This window comes from Schistocerca gregaria, chromosome 10, assembly GCF_023897955.1.
Source record: "Schistocerca gregaria isolate iqSchGreg1 chromosome 10, iqSchGreg1.2, whole genome shotgun sequence".
In the NCBI taxonomy this organism is placed as follows: domain Eukaryota; kingdom Metazoa; phylum Arthropoda; class Insecta; order Orthoptera; family Acrididae; genus Schistocerca; species Schistocerca gregaria.
This window is the reverse complement of record NC_064929.1, coordinates 65,134,536-65,154,643: the sequence shown is the minus strand read 5'-3', so window position 1 is coordinate 65,154,643 and position 20,108 is coordinate 65,134,536. Positions and strand designations below refer to the sequence as shown.

The window sequence follows — 20,108 nt, the reverse complement described above, 5'->3', positions numbered from 1 at the left end:
TATACGGTATATGAGAGATACATCACCATCTTGTGGATCTGTGAGGATAGTAGCAATAGCGATACTATTTCTTTTAGTTTTAATCTGCAAATGGGTACGATTACGAAGTTCAAATTTCATAGCAGTTTTTTAATCGTAACCCTTAAACCATAAATACAACTTCCCTGTTTTCTGTTAAAATTAGGCTCCGAGGAAGAAAACAAAACAGCACATAGTTGCCCGTACTTATTTACAAGGAAGATACAGACCTAACGCTGTGACTCGGACATTTAAACAAAGACCAATAATAGAATTTTGGAACACGTATTATGTTCGAGTATAATGGCTTATCTCCAGACTAGATCTCTACTCTGTAGGAATCAGCATGGATTTCGAAAAAGACAGTCGTGTGAAAGCCAGCTCGCGCTATTCGTCCACGAGACTCAGAAGGCCATAGACACGGGTTCACAGGTAGATGCCGTGTTTCTTGACTTCCGCAAGGTGTTCGATAGAGTTCCCCACACTCGTTTAATGAACAAAGTAAGAGCATATGGACTATCAGACCAATTGTGTGGTTGGATTGAAGAGTTCCTAGATAACAGAACGCAGCATGTCATCCTCAAAGGATGTAAGTAAGAGTGATTTCAGGTGTGCCGCAGGGGAGTGTCATAGCACCGTTGCTATTCACAATATATATATATATATATATATATATATATATATATATATATATATATATATATATGTATATATATATATATATATATATATATATAACCTTGTGGATGACATCGGAAGTTCACTGAGGCTTTTTGCGGATGGTGCTGTAGTATATCGAGAGGTTGTAACAATGGAAAAATGTACTGAAATGCAGGAGGATCTCCAGCGAATTGACGCATGGTGCAGGGAATGGCAATTGAATCTCAATGTAGACAAGTGTAATGTGCTGCGAATACATAGAAAGAAAGATCCTTTATCTTTTAGGTACAATATAGCTGGTCAGCAACTGGAAGCAGTAATTCCATAAAATATCTGGGAGTGCGCATTAGGAGTGATTTAAAATGGAATGATCATATAATGTTGATCGTCGGTAAAGCAGATGCCAGACTGAGATTCATTCGAAGAATCCTAAGGAAATGCAATCCGAAAACAAAGGAAGTAGGTTACAGTACGCCTGTACGCCCACTGCTTGAATACTGCTCAGCAGTGTGGGATCCGTATCAGATAGGGTTTATAGAAGAGATAGAGAAGATCCAACGGAGAGCAGCGCGCTTCGTTACAGGATCATTTAGTAATCGCTAAAGAGCTACGGAGATGATAGATAAACTCCAGTGGAAGACTCTGCAGGAGAGACGCTCAGTAGCTCGGTACGAGCTTTTGTTGAAGAACATACCTTCACAGAGAAGTCAAGCAGTATATTGCTCCCTCCTACGTATATCTCGCGAAAAGACCATGAGGATAAAATCAGAGAGATTAGAGACCACACATAGGCATACCGACAATCCTTCTTTCCACGAACAATACGAGACTGGAATAGAAGGGAGAACCGATAGAGGTACTCAAGGTACCCTCCGCCACACACCGTCAGGTGGCTTGCGGAGTATGGATGTATATGTAGATATCTGGGTAAACGTAACGGCATAAGAAGCAGCTAATTTACTTAAAACACGCATTACGTAAGTGTATTGCACTAGCTGCAGTTGCATAGGCCGGTATTACACAATCATATTTCTCTGTCAAAGATGATTTGTCAAATATTTGTGTCAAACAAATTTGACGGTCTAACAAGGAACTTTGTCAAATCTCTTCTATCGTCATGCAAATATGATAAAATCTCGGGTCTCGCCGTAGATTTGAAGTCTTTCTTCTGTTTACTGCGATATGAAATGTAACCCGGTTGGAGCGCTGGCGTAGCTACATCTATTTGACAGTGACAAAGCGCCTGAGACAGTGCGGATACCCCGTGCGGCTTTGTCAGAGGTATTTGACAGTGAGCACTGGCCTTACACATGCGAGTAACCAACCGCGCGAGCCCTCAGCTGCCGGCCGGAGTTGCCGAGCGGTTCTAGGCGCTACAGCCTGGAACCGCGCGACCGCTACGGTCGCAGTTTCGAATCCTGCCTCTAGCATGGATGTGTGTGATGCCCTAAGGTCAGTTACCGTATTTACTAGAATCTAAGCCGCACTTTTTTCCGGTTTTTGTAATTCAAAAATCCGCATGCGGCTTAGAATCGAGTGCAAAGTAAGCGGAAGTTCTGTAAAATGTTGGTGAGGCCGCCACAACTAACTTCTGCCGTCGAATATATGTAGCGCTACATAGGCATACTTTGCAGGCACAAAGATTAATACTGGCGCCAAAACCTCTGCGTCAGTAAATAAATTAAAAAAAGGTGGAAGACGAGCTTTTTTCTGCGCCCCGAGTTTCGACCACTGTATTTTCATACATCACCCAACGAAGTATATACAAATTCCGTATTGTTCATCTTCGAATGTAGCAGCCTTTCAATGTACTACGAAAATCCGACTGGCAGACTGTTTGGGATGTTTGTCAATATGGCCAACTCTACGTTCTGAATTTTTTCCTACCTGTGACGAGAGATGGGTGCTAATAAGAACTTTTATGAATTGTGAATCACGTGCAGTATTCTCTTCGAAATCCTATCTGCCTAATAAACTCTACTAAACTAGAGTAAGACAACAGCAAAAACATGCCATGTTCATATTCGTATTATTTTTGCGCCGAATAGTGATACAATCAGAATTGAAGCACAACTGACTAGATTTTTAAATCTAAGACGACTCTAATTTCTGTGCAGAATGTAATGCTCTAAAGAGGCGTCTGCAAAGATCTTCAAACGGAGAAAAATTATCGCTAAACTCTCCTTCACAACATCATCTATCACACACAGTCTATTATTTGGTTCTAGTTGATCATGATCAAAGAAAGCAGCAGTGTAAATAAGAACAAATAGCAGTCTCTTGCCATTGTTTCGCTAATGAGACCGATCCATTTGTTGTGGGTACCTTCCCAACCTGGTATCCTCTATAATGATGAAGTTGATGCATTAGCCAAACAAGCGGCAACCTTAGGCACCGTTCTGGATCTGCACCTTCCTTATTCAGACTACTTATGTGAAGTCAAGGATCACGCAAGACAACAATGGCAGGAAATGTGGAACGTTTCTCAACAGACAAAAGGCGGTTATTACGCAGTGCTACAACCTCGGATTCCTTCTCAGCCGTGGTTCATGAGGACCGATCCACGATTTCTACCATCACAAGACTCCGCTTCAGTCATACCTCTTTCCCACATCATCTACATCGGATCAACGTTTACAGTTGTGTGTGTGATCTTGAGTCGGAAGCTGATGTCATCCACATCTTACTTACGTGCCCCAAATTTGACCGTGAACGGTTGGTCTTTCTGAACACATTGCTGAGTATGGGCTACCATCTTTCTCAATCAGCTTCTTCTCTTTTGTGTACTAAAGACGTTCGTCTATATAAAGTGATCGTTAACTTCATCAAGAGTACTGGTTACAATCTGTAGGTTTTAATGGTGTACATAAATTTTAAATATGTTTTGCTGATGAAGATATTTCAGAAGTGGTGTGAATTGTAAGCCAAGACACTTTTAATTATTTTCCAATTCAATTTTTAAAACATTGTGTACAAAACTGTAACAGTTAAGCTTTTTATTCTTGTAAATATGCATTTCTGTATTTGTTTATTCAATTATGTGTACATTGTCAGTATGTGTTGCCGATTGCTAAATTGAGTACACACTCAAAGGCCAAATAAAAAAATAAAATAAAAAAACACCTATAGCAAAGAGGACGGCGCTTATCAGATCAAAGAAAAATAAGCAATCAATTCAAACCAGACGAAGCACATGAAAAAGGAAGGGTACCTGACGCAAGGCAATGGCTACCTGGTAAAGCTTAACTGCTAAGTTTACGAATCGAACCAAATTACTGTAGCTTTATTGCCATTCATCCAACCTAAATTGTGTCTGAAATTCAAATGGGTCAACTTTGTTTCGATTTGGAGGTGCGGCGTAAAACTTTTCTCTTTCCTTGAATTTCGAGTCTCAAATTTCAGGCGCGGCTTAGATTCGGGAATTTCTTTTTTCCCCTTGATTTCGAGGCTCATTTTTCAGCTGCGGCTTAGATTCGAGTGAATACGGTAGGTTTAAGTAGTTCTAAGTTCTAGGTGACTGATGACCTCAGCTGTGAAGTCCGACAGTGCTCAGAGGCATTTGCACCAGCCCTCAGTTGCGAGAGTACAGGCGTCATCTGGTTGCTCCGCAGGGAGCGCCGCCTCCTGATGAGCGACCAGTCAACCTCGACGGAGACGATCCAGAGCGTGGCCACGACCATCGTGCACGAGATCGTCCACCAGTGGTTCGGCGACCTCGTCAGCCCCGACTGGTGGACCTATCTGTGGCTGAACGAGGGCTTCGCCTCCTACTGGCCCTGCCAGCTGGACCTGGCTCTGGATGTGAGTACCGCTACCACTGCTACCACATACCGCTGGCAGCGAAGCTGTTTTTCTGGAGCCGTGGCTTTCATGCAATTTCAGTCGGAGCCTCCGAATTGCTCCAGTTGCACAGGGCACGAGAAAATCCGAAGTAGGTAGCCCCCCTGGTCCAAGGGTATCATTGCTTCCTACATAAATGTGTCTGAGAACCACTGTACACTCAGAACTGAACTGAATTTTGTTTGATCCTGTATAATTGCGCTGTGTACACCAAAGGTGGGAACTTAAGGAGATGGCACCTGGATAAGTATTCATTGCACAAAAGCGTGTAATCAGAATAATAGCTGGAGTCCACCCAAGATCACATTGCAGACATTTATTTAAGGAACTCAAGATATTCACAGTACTTTCGCAAAACATATACTCCATGAACCATGGACCTTGCCGTTGGTGGGGAGGCTTGCGTGCTTCAGCGGTACAGATAGCCGTACCGTAGGTGCAACCACAACGGAGGGGTGTCTGTTGAGAGGCCAGACAAACGTGTGGTTCCTGAAGAGGGGCAGCAGCCTTTTCAGTAGTTGCAAGGGCAACAGTCTGGATGCTTGACTGATCTGGCCTTGTAACACTAACCAAAACGGCCTTGCTGTGCTGGTACTGCGAACGGCTGAAAGCAAGGGGAAACTACGGCCGTAATTTTTCCCGAGGGCATGCAGCTTTACTGTATGGTTAAATGATGATGGCGTCCTCTTGGGTAAAATATTCCGGAGGTAAAATAGAACCCATTCGGATCTCCGGGCGGGGACTACTCAAGAGGACGTCGTTATCAGGAGAAAGAAAACTGGCGTTCTACGGATCGGAGCGTGGAATGTCAGATCCCTTAATCGGGCAGGTAGGTTAGAAAATTTAAAAAGGGAAATGGTTAGGTTAAAGTTAGATATAGTGGGAATTAGTGAAGTTCGGTGGCAGGTGGAACAAGACTTCTGGTCAGGTGACTACAGGGTTATAAACACAAAATCAAATAGGGGTAATGCAGGAGTAGGTTTAATAATGAATAGGAAAATAGGAATGCGGGTAAACTACTACAAGCAGCATAGTGAACGCATTATTGTGGCCAAGATAGACAGGAAGCCTACTACAGTAGTACAAGTTTATATGCCAACTAGCTCTGCAGATGACGAAGAAATTGAAGAAATGTATGATGAAATAAAAGAAATTATTCAGATAGTGAATGGTGACGAAAATGGGTGACTGGAATTCGGTAGTAGGAAAAGGGAGAGAAGGAAACGTAGTACGTAATATGGATTGAGGCTAAGAAATGAAAGAGGAAGCCGCCTGGTAGAATTTTGCACAGAGCACAACTTAATCATAGCTAACACTTGGTTCAAGAATCATAAAAGAAGGCTGTATACATGGAAGAATCCTGGAGATACTGACAGGTTTCAGATAGATTATACAATAGTAAGACAGAGATTTAGGAACGAGGTTTTAACTTGTAAGACATTTCCAGGGGCAGATGTGGACTCTGACCACAATCAATTGGTTATGACATGTAGATTAAAACTGAAGAAACTGCAAAAAGGTGGGAAGTTAAGGAGATGGGACCTGGATAAACTGAAAGAACCAGAGGTTGTACAGAGTCTCAGGGAGAGCATAAGGGAACAAGTGACAGGAATGGGGGAAAGAAATGAAGTAAAAGAAGAATGGGTAGCTTTGAGGAATTAAATAATGAAGGCAGCAGAGGATAAAGTAGGTAAAAAGACGAGGGCTAGTAGAAATCGTTTGGTAACTAAAGAGATACTGAATTTAATTGATGAAAGGAGAAAATATAAAAATGCAGTAAGTGAAGCACGCAAAAAGGAATACAAACGTCTCAGAAATGAGATCGACAGGAAGTGCAAAATGGCTAAGAAGGGACGGATAGACGCCAAATGTAAGGATGTAGAGCCTTATCTCACGTGGGGTCGGGTAGATACTGCGTACAGGAAAATTAAAGAGACCTTTGGAGAAAAGAGAACCACTTGCATGAATATCAAGAGCTCAGATGGAAACCCATTTCTAAGCAAAGAAGGGAAAGCAAAAAGGTGGAAGGAGTATACAGGGTGTTACAAAAAGGTACGGGCATACTTTCAGGAAACATTCCTCACACACAAAGAAAGAAAATATGTTATGTGGACATCGGAAACGCTTACTTTCCTTGTGAAGAACTCATTTTATTACTTCTCTTCAAATCACATTAATCATGGAATGGAAACACACAGCAACAGAACGTACCAGCGTTACTTCAAACACTTTGTTACAGGAAATGTTCAAAATGTCCTCCGTTAGCGAGAATACCTGCATCCACCGTCCGTCGCATGGAATCCCTGATGCGCTGATGCAGCCCTGGAGAATGGCGTATTGTATCACAGCTGTCCACAATACGAGCACGAAGAGTCTCTACATTTGGCACCGGAGTCGGGGTTGCGTAGACAAGGGCTTTCAAATGACCCCATAAATGAAAGTCAAGAGGGTTGAGGTCAGGAGAGCGTGGAGGCCATAGAATTGGTCCGCCTCTACCAATCCATCGGTCACTGAATTTGTTGTTGAGAAGCGTACGAACATTTCGACTGAAATGTGCAAGGAGCTCCAACGTGCATGAACCACATGTTGTGTCGTACTTGTAAAGGCACATGTTCTAGCAGCACAGGTAGATTATCCGGTATGAAATCATAATAAAGTGCTCAATTGAGCGTAGGTGGAAGAACATACTGACGAAACTAAAATGAGCTCTAACAAGGAAATTAAGCGTTTCCGGACACATGTCCACATAACACCATGTATAGAGGGTCTATACAGGGGCGATGATCTTGAGGACAATAGTATGGAAATGGAAGAGGAGGTAGATGAAGATGAAATGGGAGATATGATACTGCGTGAAGATTTTGACAGAGCACTGAAAGACCTAGGTCGAAACAAGGCCCCGGGAATTGACAACATTCCATTAGAACTACTGACAGCGTTGGAAGAGCCAGTCCTGACAAAACTCTACCATCTGGTGAGCAAGATGTATGAGACAGGCGAAATTCCCTCAGACTTCAAGAAGAATATAATAATTCCAATCCCAAAGAAAGCAGGCGTTGACAGATGTGAAAATTACTGAACTATCAGTTTAATAAGCCACAGCTGCAAAATACTAACTCGAATTCCTTACAGACGAATGGAAAAACTGGTAGAAGCTGACCTCGAGGAAGATCAATTTGGATTCCGTAGAAATGTTGGAACACGTGGGGCAATACTGACCTTACGGCTCATCTTAGAAGAAAGATTAAGGAAAGGCAAACCTACGTTTCTAGCATTTGTAGACTTAGAGAAAGCTATTGACAATGTTGACTGGAATACTCTCTTTCAAATTCTGAAGGGAGCTAAAGACAGGGGTAAAATACAGGGTGCGAAAGGCTATTTACAATTTGTACAAAAACCATATAGCAGTTATAACAGTCGAGGGACATGAAAGGGAAGCAGTGGTTGGGAAGGGGGTGAGACAGGGTTGTAGCCTCTCCCCTATGTTATTCAATCTGTATATTGAGCAAGCAGTGAAGGAAACAAAAGAAAAATTCGGAGTAGGTATTAAAGTCCATGGAGAAGAAATAAAAACATTGAGGTTCGCCGATGATATTGTACTTTTGTCAGAGACAGCAAAGGACTTGGAAGAGCAGTTGAACGCAACGGAAGGCGTCATGAAAGGAGGATATAAAATGAACATCAACAAAAGCAAAACGATGATAATAGAATGTAGTCGATTTAAATTGGGTGATGCTGCGGGAATTACATTGGAAAATGAGACGCTTAAAGTAGTAAATGAGTTTTGCTATATGGGGAGCAAAGTAACTGATGATGGCCGAAGTAGAGAGGATATAAAACGTAGACTGGCAATGGCAAGGAAAGCGTTTCTGAAGAGGAAAAATTTGTTAACATCGAGTATAGAGTTACTTGTCAGGAAGTCGTTTCTGAAAGTATTTGTATGGAGTGTAGACGTGTGGAAGTGAAACGTGGACGATAAATAGTTTGGACAAGAAGAGAATAGCAGCTTTCGTAATGTGGTGCTACAGAAGAATGCTGAAGATTAGATGGGTAGATCACATAACCAATAAAGACGTATTGAATAGAATTAGGGTGACGAGAAATTTGTGGCACAACGTGACTAGAAGAAGTTGGTAGGGCATATTTTGAGGCATCAAGGGATCACCAATTTAGTATTGGAGGGCAGCGTTGAGGGTAAAAATAGTAGAGGGAGACCAAGAGATGAATACACTAAACAGATTCAGAAAGATGTAAGTTTCAATATGTACTGGGAAATAAAGAAGCTTGCACAGGATAGAGTAGCATGGAGAGATGCATCAAGCCAGTCTCAGTCGAGCGCGGTGGTCTCGCGGTTAAGGCGCTCAGTCCGGAACCGCGCGACTTCTACGATCGGAGGTTCGAATCCTGCCTCGGGCACGGATGTGTGTGATGTCCATAGGTTAGTTACGTTTAAGTAGTTCTAAGTTCTAGGGGACTGATGACCACAGCAGTTAAGTCCCATAGTGCTCAGAGCCATTTTTTTTAACCAAACCAGTCTCAGGACTGAAGAGCACAAGAACAACAACACCAAGCGTATTTGTAATGTAACTAACGAACCTGACAATGCTCCCCAATTGCTAAGTATTTATGGGACCTAGATATACGAGGGTCATTCAGTAATTAAAGAGACAAATTGTTCTGGACAAAAACGCGTTTATTTTTACAAAAGAATAGTTTTTTTTTACTTTTCAGCGTAATCCCCTTGTACTTTTATACATTTGTTCCAACGGGCTACAAGCTTCTTTATTCTGGCTGCAAATAACTCTTTATCCCGATGTCTGAACCAATTTCCCATAAACTTTTTCACGTCCTTATTGTCCTGGAACCTCTTCCCGCGTAATGCATCCTTCAGTGCACCAAACAAATGGACGTCACTAGGTGCTAAATCAGGACTGTAAGGGGAATGAGACTGTACTTCCCAGCCCAATTTGTCAATGATTTTGTGGGTTAGTTGAGCAAAATAAGGATGTGTGTTGTCTTGCTGGAGAATCACACCTCTCCTCTGAGATCAACGACGTCTCTCTCTCCTGGCTGGCTTCACCTTGTTTAAAAGCAAATCTGAGTAGTACTGGATGTTCACTGTACGATGAGACTGTACTTCCCAGCCCAATTTGTCAATGATTTTGTGGGTTAGTTGAGCAAAATAAGGATGTGTGTTGTCTTGCTGGAGAGTCACACCTCTCCTCTGAGATCAACGACGTCTCTCTCTCCTGGCTGGCTTCACCTTGTTTAAAAGCAAATCTGAGTAGTACTGGATGTTCACTGTACGATGAGACTGTACTTCCCAGCCCAATTTGTCAATGATTTTGTGGGTTAGTTGAGCAAAATAAGGATGTGTGTTGTCTTGCTGGAGAATCACACCTCTCCTCTGAGATCAACGACGTCTCTCTCTCCTGGCTGGCTTCACCTTGCTTAAAAGCAAATCTGAGTAGTACTGGATGTTCACTGTACGATGCTCTTCGAGATAATTACAAAAAACTGGACCTTCAGCATCACAAGACACCGTCAATATGGGTTTTTCTGCTGATGTTTGGGTTCTGAATTTTTTCTAGGCAGGTGGGTTGGTGTGTGCTTCCACTCCATGCTTTGTCTTTTTGATTCTGGCTCATAGTAGTGAACCCAAATTCATCACAAGTTACAATTTCGTTGAGGAAGTGCTCACCTTCTCTTTCATAACGTGGACACTCTCAAACTTGTTTCCTTATGTAGCTGCGTCACCTCCTTGCACATATTTTGTGGTTCTTCAACTTGTTACAGATAATGTTATTAACTGTACCAGTACTAACTTGAACCTTATTAACTATCGTTTCCACAGTCGGTCGGCACCGATAATGTCATCAATTCGACTTTCAAGTGAGGGAGTTGAAACTGCAACTGGTCGGTCAGAACGGTGTTCGTCAGTCACTGAGTCGCGACCATTAATTGCTCTACCCACTTGTAAAAATTTGCACGATTCATACAACCTTCACCATAAACTTTTAGACATTCTACAGTATACATCGACTGGTTTCTCTCCTTCAGCAAGTAAAAACCGAATAACAGAACGTTGTTCAACTAATGTGGACGTTTCAAGCGGGATGTCCATCTTGAAATGTAAAAAAATGGAAATGAGCATATGGCATCTTTGGCCGGGAGGCCCCATCAGAGGGAAGTTCGATCGCGAAATGCAAGACTTATTCCAGTCAACGTAACACTGGGATACTAGGGCGACTAGCGATCCGGTGATGATGATAAGATGATGATGAAAACAACACAACAGTACCTGTGCGGAGAAAATCTCCAACCAAGCCGAGAATCGAACCCAGGCCCGCTTGTATGGGAGGCCAGCTAAGCAGGCGGACCTGAAAATGTATTTTTGAGGTTATAAACAAAACAATGTCGATGCATCAGTTGATCAGGGCTCATCCCAGTGATGCCAACTTAAAGCCATAAAAGTATCGAACTCGCCCTACACACACTTTTTCCCCAGACCAATTAGTCTCTTTAATTATTGAATGACCCTCGTATACCTACCATAACTTGAAAGCTACATCTGAGTCTTAAGGGGGGAGACCCCATTCAAAATTTTTCTTCTGGTCTGATGATATCATCTGAATTTGAAAATCATGTCATGCAAGCTTTGAAGTCTAGAACTTCTTTGGCTTTTGAGTTTTCAATTTTTTATATGATCTTTAATGGTATTTTTAAAAACCTGTATTTTGGTACATTTACAAGACATTCTTCAACAGTGCTATGCATTCATTTCATGAGAAATGTTATTAATTTACTTCCAATACTTTTTCAAATTTCAAACTTAAATTTTCTTTTATTACGGTATCGATACAGAAATATGATAGTAAAAGAAGAACTTACAATTTCTCTAATATTATTTGAACAGAAATATGAAAGCACCTCACGACTACTTCCTGCTAAAATTTCATTAAGCTTGGTGAATATTTAGAATAAAAAAGTCGGCACTGTACTTAGAAAGACAAACTCATGGGAAATTTTTTTTTACAGTTTTATTAAAAAATGATGCTAGTATATCCTGATCTCCTTTTTCCCCCCTCTCTCTGTCCATCTCCTCCCCCCTCTCTTTGTTTATCTCCTCCTCCCCCCCTTTCTCATTGTCTATCACCTCCTTCCCTCCTCTCTCTGTCTCTCTCCTACTCTTGGTCTCCCTCTCCACCTCCTCCTGCATCCTCTCTCCGTTCATCTCCTCCTTTTCCCCCTCCCCTCTGTATCTGCCTCCTCTTTCCCCAGCTCTCTGATCTCCAGCATTCTTTACTGCCATAGCCAAGAAACCCTCATTGAGAACTAAAGTCACTTAAGGGGGTTAGGATGTCAAACGGGCCGACTTTGAGCAGGAGAGGCAGAACAGGACATTTTAATTTTCACTGTGAATACTTTTATAAACAAATTCATAAAACTTTGTCAGCCTAACCAGGAAGGATTCAGGAATCACACTTATAGCAGCGGAAGTTCAAAAACATAAAAAATACCAGAATGAGATTTTCACTCTGCAGCGGAGTGTGCGCTAATATGAAACTTCCTGGCAGATTAAAACTGTGTGCCCGACCGAGACTCGAACTCGGGACCTTTGCCTTTCGCGGGCAAGTGCTCTACCATCTGAGCTACCGAAGCACGACTCACGGCCGGTACTCACAGCTCTACTTCTGCCAGTATCCGTCTCCTACCTTCCAAACTTTACAGAAGCTCTCCTGCGAACCTTGCAGAACTAGCACTCCTGAAAGAAAGGATATTGCGGGGACATGGCTTAGCCACAGCCTGGGAGATGTTTCCAGAATGAGATTTTCACTCTGCAGCGGAGTGTGCGCTGATATGAAACTTACTGGCAGATTAAATTTGTATAGAAACCAGATGGAAGTTATTAGAGTCGAGGGACATGAAAGGGAATCAGTGGTTGGGAAGGGAGTGAGGCAGGGTTGTAGCCTGTCCCCGATGTTATACAATCTGTATATTGAGCAAGCAGTGAAGGAAACAAAAGAAAAATTCGGAGTAGGTATTAAAATCCATGGAGAAGAAATAAAAACTTTGACGTTCGCCGATGACATTGTAATTCTGTCAGAGACAGCAAAGGACTTGGAAGAGCAGTTGAACGGAATGGATATTGTCTTGAAAGCAGGATATAAGATGAACATCAATAAAAGCAAAACGAGGATAATGGAATGTAGTCGAATTAAGTCGGGTGATGCTGAGAGAATTAGATTAGAAAATGAGACACTTAAAGTATTAAAGGAGTTTTGCTATTTGGGGAGCAAAATAACTGATGATGGTCGAAGTAGAGAGGATATAAAATGTAGACTGGCAATGGCAAAGAAAGCGTTTCTGAAGAAGAGAAATTTGTTAACATCGAGTATAGATTTGAGTGTCAGGAAATCATTTCTGAATGTGTTTCTATGGAGTGTAGCCATGTATGGAAGCGAAACATGGACGATAAATAGTTTTGACAAGAAAAGAATAGAAGCTTTCGAAATGTGGTGCTACAGAAGAATGCTGAAGATTAGATGGGTAGATCACATAACTAATGAGGAAGTATTGAATAGGATCGGGGAGAAGAGAAGTTTGTGGCACAACTTGACCAGAAGAAGGGATCGGTTGGTAGGACATGTTCTGAGGCATCAAGGGATCACCAATTTTGTATTGGAGGGCAGGGTGCAGGGTAAAAATCGTAGAGGGAGACCAAGAGATGTCTAAACTAAGAAGACTCAGAAGGATGTAGGTTGCAGTAGGTACTGGGAGATGAAGAAGCTTGCACAGGATAGATTAGCATGGAGAGCTGCATCAAACCAGTCTCAGGACTGAAGACCACAACAACACAAAAACATGATGTATAATGTATTTATACTACACAAACAGAAACTGAAAAAATAGTGTTAAAAAATCAGGTACCTTGCCACTATGCTCAAAATTTGAAAAATTGGTATTTTTTGAGGCGCTGTAGCGCCTTAGATAGTGGGAGTAGAAAAAATGGCAGGAATCAAATTTTTAGAGAATTTTGTGCTCTTTAAAAAAGAAATTAGACGTTAAAGCGATAGGAGCAAATGATACTGAGATATTTTGAAAAAAACGGAAAAAAGGCCGATATTTTCCAAGTTTTTTGACTGCACAAAGTTTTCCCAAGCTAAATTTTGTTGGAAAAACTCGGTTTTCTAATATTTCTAATCATATGAACTAGTTGAAAAAATAAACTCTTCTACCCCACCTTTTGCAAGGTATTTCTGCAAGTTGACTAAACTATAACCTACATCGTAAATTTCGCTTCATTCTATGGACTAAGATTACTAATCACGAAATATTCTCTGTTGTAATAAATAGTAAAATGATCATTGAATAATTACCATGAAAATAACAATAACAATATTCACTTATACAGGGAGGTCCATTGTTAGAGACCGGGCCAAATAACACGAAATAAGCATCAAACGAAAAAACTACAAAGAACGAAACTTGTCTAGCTTGAAGGGGGGGAAGCCAGATGGCGCTATGGCTGTCCCGCTAGATGGCGTTGCCACAGGTCAAACGCATATAAACTGCGTTTTTTTTTTCAAATAAGAACCCCCATTTTTATTACACATTCGTGTAGTATGTAAAGAAATATGAATGTTTTAGTTGGACCACTTTTTTCGCTTTGTGATAGATGGCGCTGTAATAGTCACAAAGGTATAAGTACGTGGTATCACGTAACATTCCGCCAGTGCGGACGGTATTTGCTTCGTGGTACATTCCCCGCGTTAAATTGTACCGTTTACCAATTGCGGAATAGGTCGATATCGTGTTGATGTATGGCTATTGTTATCAAAATGCCCAACGGGCGTATGCTTTGTATGCTACTCGGGATCCGAAACGACATCATTCAAGTGTCCGGATCGTTATTTAAGGAAACAGAAAAGTTCAGCCACATGTGAAACGTCAACCGCGACCTGCAACAAATGATGCCCAAGAAGATGTTTTAGCTGCTGTCGCGGCTAATCCGCACATCAGTAGCAGACAAATTGCGCGAGAATCGAGAATCTCAAAAACGTCGGTGTTGAGAATGCTACATCAACATCGATTGCACCCGTACCATATTTCCATGCACCAGGAATTACATGGCGCGACTTTGAACGTAGTGTACATTTCTGCCATTGGGCACAAGAGAAATTACGGGACGATGACAGATTTTTTGCACGCGTTCTATTTAGCGACGAAGTGTCATTCACTAACAGCGGTAACGTAAACCGGCATAATTTGCACTACTGGGCAACGGAAAATCGACGATGGCTGCGACAAGTGGAACATCAGCGACCTTGGCGGGGTAATGCATGGTGCGGCATTATGGGAGGAAGGATAATTGACCCCATTTTATCGATGGCAATCTAAATGGTGCAATGTATACTCATTTCCTACGTAATGTTCTACCGATGTTACTACAAGATGTTTCACTGCATGACAGAATGGCGACTTACTTCCAACATGATGGATGTCCGGCACATAGCTCGAGTGCGGTTGAAGCGGTATTGAATAGCATATTTCATGACAGGTGGATTGGTCGTCGTGGTTTACCGGATCTGACGTCCCCGGATTTCTTTTTGTGGGGAAAGTTGAAGGATATTTGCTATCGTGATCCACCGACAACGCCTGACAACATGTGTCAGCGCATTGTCAATGCATGTGCGAACAATACGGAAGGCGAACTACTCGCTGTTGAGAAGAATGTCGTTACACGTATTGCCAAATGCAATGAGGTTGGCGGACATCATTTTGAGCATTTATTGCATTAATATGGTATTTACAGATACTCACGCTGTAACAGCATGCGTTCTCAGAAATGATAAGTTCGCAAAGGTACATGTATCACATTGGAACAACCGAAATAAAATGTTGAAACTTATCTATGTTCTGTATTTTAATTTAAAAAACCTCCCTGTTATCAACTGCTCGTCTAAAATTGTGAGCCATATGTTAGTGACTATTACAGCGCCATTATCTCGAAGCGAAAAAAGTGGTCCAACTATAACATTCATATTTCTTTGTCTACTACACGAATATGTGATAAAAATGGTGGTTCCTGTTCAAAAAAACGCTGTTGATAACCGTTTGACCTATGACAGCGCTATCTAGCGGGCCAACAATAGCGCCAACTCGTTTCCCCCCCTCAAGCAAGATGAGTTTCGTTCTTAGTAGTTTTTTTCGTTTGATGGTTATTTCGTGAGATATTTGGCCCGGTCACTGTCAATGGACCACACTGCATAAGTTGTTGTACACCCACGTGGTATATACCAAAATGAGACAGCTATCACCACTAAACAGTGGAGGTAGCTGAGCGATACACAAGGAAGAGAGATTACTGAGTGTAGACGTAAGCAAGCAGTTCTCCACAGTTTGTTGTGCCGGCAGGTCGGCGATGACTGGCGCATGGCGGATCAGTTCCTGGTTCTGGAGCTCCATCCAGCTCTGCGTGAGGACGCATCCTCCGCCACGCACCCCATGACCTACAACGTCAGCACGCCGCAGCAAATTGCGGCCATCTTCGATACCGTCAACTACGACAAAGGTGAGTGTTCGCCTCTTTACCTGCTAGCCGAGCGTAACGTTCCAAAGGATTGGAAAAGGGCACAGGTCATCCCCGTTTACAAGAAGGGAAGTCGAACAGATGTGCAGAACGGTGTCGTGGGGTTTACTACCGTGGGGTTTCCTACTGTGGGGTTTCCTAGCGTGGGGTTTCCTACGGTGGGGTTTCCTACCGCGGGGTTTCCTACGAGCGGTGGCACACTGAACCTGTCAGAGGCCCGGGCCGGCAAAAACCAATCGAGGATCCCCTTGCTACCCCCTCCTCACCGTCTACGTGAAATTTCATACGGTGTATGGCGGAGGGAGCCTTACAACAGAATTACTCACCATTTGACTGATCAGCTTGGAAGTTGGCTCATGTATGTATGTTTTCGTGGTGAAGGCATTTGCACAAGCCAAAGTATGCTGGATGGCGGATGGTTGGCCTACCTTTAAATAAATTCAACATCGTCTCGTCAATCAGCTTGAAAGTTGGCAGGTATACGTATTTTTTCATACACGGGAAAAGAGGAGATGGCAAGACGGAGGCAGAGGAGGAGATATACGGAGAGAGGAGAACGTGATATAGGCGTGGGGAAGGGTGCATCCAGAGAAGTGAGAGAAACAGATTAAAAGAGAGAGGAAGCAGCAGTAAACAGAGAAAGGGGGAAGGTGATGAATGACTAATGGAACACTGTAATAAATACATAAATTAGGGGTGTTATTGTGAATTTAGGAAAAGCGGAGGAGGAGGTGGACAGAGACGAGAAGATGGACGGAGAAGGAGAGGAGGATGGAGAGGAGGAGGAAGTGTTGTAAGAGAGGGGGCAGATGAAGGAGATGGAGAGACGGGAAGGAGGAGGTGGATAGAGAGACGAGAGATGAGACAAGAGGCGATGAACTGACATAAAACTAGGATGAATAAATACCCGAGCAACGCCGGGTATATAGTTAGTAATTAGATAAAGATTTACGCGACAATGGGCGTGTTCATCTGAAAGAAATTACAGAATATTTCCCTATGGTTAGATGCGGCATATAAAGTCTCGATAACTTAGAGTGTTGTTCTTGACGTCTACAGATGATAAAATTCGTTGTTTAATACAGATGACCAAAGTTCATCTAGTTGAAATTTCATCTTTATAAAATGAACTACATAACAATCAGCTGAAAAATTCTCCCGTTGGCGCACAATAAAGGCAAATATGATCGTGTTTAAAAGTCTCTGAGAGAAAAGTGGGCAACCAGCTGTCTGAGTCGGATTCCACCTTCGTTACCAAAAATTCTGGAAGCTCCACAGGACGAGTGACCATGTTATGTAAGAAATTTACCAAGTAAAATTTCAGTTTTGTTGAGATAAAAATTCGTTAAATAGCAGATTGTGTATTACAACTTTAGAAATGCCGTTAAAAGCGTACTTTTGTGAATGAGATGCGCCAAACACGAATAATTAGTTTCGTATGACATATATGACGAAACTCCAGAATCGGCAAGTTAACTTTGCGAAATTATTGATGCTGATCGACGATGACACTGTCTGAGAAACGGTGACAACACGTGGACTGAGGGTGGGCGACTGAAGTAGACAAGCAGTGGCGAGGCTCAGTTCGCAAACACCTCCTTAGGGAACCGGTTGCTCGGGATAGCTTCGCTACCTGCTGTACGCTTGTAGGAAACCCCACGTAGCCGTGCACAACTATAGACCTGTATCTCTAACGTCGATCAGTTGTAGAATTTTGGAACACGTATTATGTTCGAGTATAATGACTTTTCTAGAAACTAGAGATCTACTCTGTAGGAATCAGCGTGGGTTTCGAAAAAGACGATCGTGTGAAACCCAGCTCGCGCTATTCGTCCACGAGACTCAGAGGGCCACAGACGCGGGTTACCAGGTAGATGCATTGTTTCTTAACTCCCGCGAGGCGTTCGATACAGTTCCCCACAGTCGTTTAATGAACAAAGCAAGGGCATATGGGCTATCAGACCAATTGTGTGATTGGATTGAAGAGTTCCTAGATAAGAGAACGCAGCATGTCATTCTCAATGGAGAGAAGTCTTCCGAATTAAGAGTGATTTCATGTGTGCCGCAGGGGAGTGTCATAGCACCGTTGCTATTCACAATATATAGATATATAAATAACCTTGTGGATGACATCGGAAGTTCACTGAGGCTTTTTGCGGATGTTGATGTAGTATATCGAGAGGTTGTAACAATGGAAAAATGTACTGAAATGCAGGAGGATCTCCAGCGAATTGACGCATGGTGCAGGGAATGGCAATTGAATCTCAATGTAGACAAGTGTAATGTGCTGTGAATACATAGAAAGAAAGATCCTTTATCTTTTAGGTACAATATAGCTGGTCAGCAACTGGAAGCAGTTAATTCCATAAATTATCTGGAAGTACGCATTAGGAGTGATTTAAAATGGAATGATCATATAATGTTGATCGTCGGTAAAGCATATGCCAGACTGAGATTCATTGGAAGAATCCTAAGGAAATGCAACCCGAAAACAAAGGAAGTAGGTTACAGTACGCCTGTACGCCTACTGCTTGAATACTGCTCAGCAGTGTGGGATCCGTACCAGATAGGGTTGATAGGAGAGATAGAGAAGATCCAACGGAGAGCAGCACGCTTCGTTACAGGATCATTTAGTAATCGCGAAAGAGCTACGGAGATGATAGATCAACTCCAGTGGAAGACTCTGCAGGAGAGACGCTCAGTAGCTCGGTACGAGCTTTTGTTGAAGTTTCGAGAACATACCTTCACCGAGGAGTCAAGCAGTATATTACTCCCTCCTACGTATATCTCGCGAAGAGACCATGAGGATAAAATCAGGGAGATTAGAGCCCACAATGAGGTATACCGACAAACCTTCTTTCCACGAACAATACGAGACTGGAATAGAAGGAAGAACCAATAGAGGTACTAAAGGTACCCTCCACCACACACCGTCAGGTGGCTTGCGGAGTATGGATGTAGATGTAGATGTAGATGTAGATGTCTAGGGCGCTGCAGTCGTGGACTGTGCGGCGGGTCCCGGCGGAGGTTCGAGTCCTCCCTCGGGCATGGGTGTGTGTGTTTGTCCTTAGCATAATTTAGGTTAAGTAGAGTGTAAGCTTAGGGACTGATGAACTTAGTAGTTGAGTCCCATAAGATTTCACACACATTTGAACATTTTTTATCGGCTCATTCCTGAGCTAGGCGTCATAAGTGAACGGTTTGTATTGGTTGACAATACATTGTTCTGGGACATAATCTGCATAAATTTCTGGACTGAAAAGATTGAAAGGATCGCCAAAATTTGGGGTCATGTTCGAAATGAATAATATGTATGTTAGACAGTAACTGAAACACGTGCATTATTGAAAAAAACGTAAACATTAAACACCTAAAAATTATGAGAACACTAGAGTTAGGATGTGAAATTAAAAATCGTTGCCAAATGTAGACACGGTGTGCTGCTTCGAAAAAGTGTACGCTGTAGATTCAAAAATGGCTCTGAGCGCTATGGGACTCAACTTCTGAGGTGATCAGTCCCCTAGAGCTTAGAACTACTTAAACCCAACTAACCTAAGGACATCACACACATCCATGCCCGAGACAGGATTCGAACCTGCGACCGTAGCGGTCGCTCAGTTCCAGACTGTAGGGCCTTGAACAGCTCGGCCACTTCGGCCGGCTACGCTGTAGGGTGTGATTAAATAAACAATCATATATGTAAAACATTCTCGGTTTATTTGCCGCATCATTTCGGGATAAAATCTCGAGCTTTCGACGATAGCCGCCATCGTTATCATTAGAAGCAACTGAAGATGACGATGGCGGCTGTCGTCGAAAGCTCGAGATTTTATCCCGAACTGATGCGGCAAATAAACCGAGAATGTTTTACATATATGATTGTTTATTTAATCACACTCTAGAGCGTAGCCGGCCGAAGTGGCCGAGCTGTTCAAGGCGCTACAGTCTGGAACCGAGCGACCGCTACGGTCGCAGGTTCGAATCCTGTCTCGGGCAT

At 42.6% G+C, this 20,108-nt stretch overlaps 1 protein-coding gene across 1 annotated transcript in view; it reads left to right on the top strand.

Annotated features, from left to right (window-relative positions):
* Positions 1 to 20,108, top strand: part of LOC126293582 (aminopeptidase N-like) — a 217,492-nt gene that overhangs the window by 103,540 nt on the left and 93,844 nt on the right. Inside the window, exons 7-8 of the mRNA XM_049986857.1 lie at positions 4,290 to 4,479; positions 15,937 to 16,093. Coding sequence (XP_049842814.1) covers positions 4,290 to 4,479; positions 15,937 to 16,093 — 347 coding nt within the window. The remainder of the gene's footprint in view (positions 1 to 4,289; positions 4,480 to 15,936; positions 16,094 to 20,108) is intronic.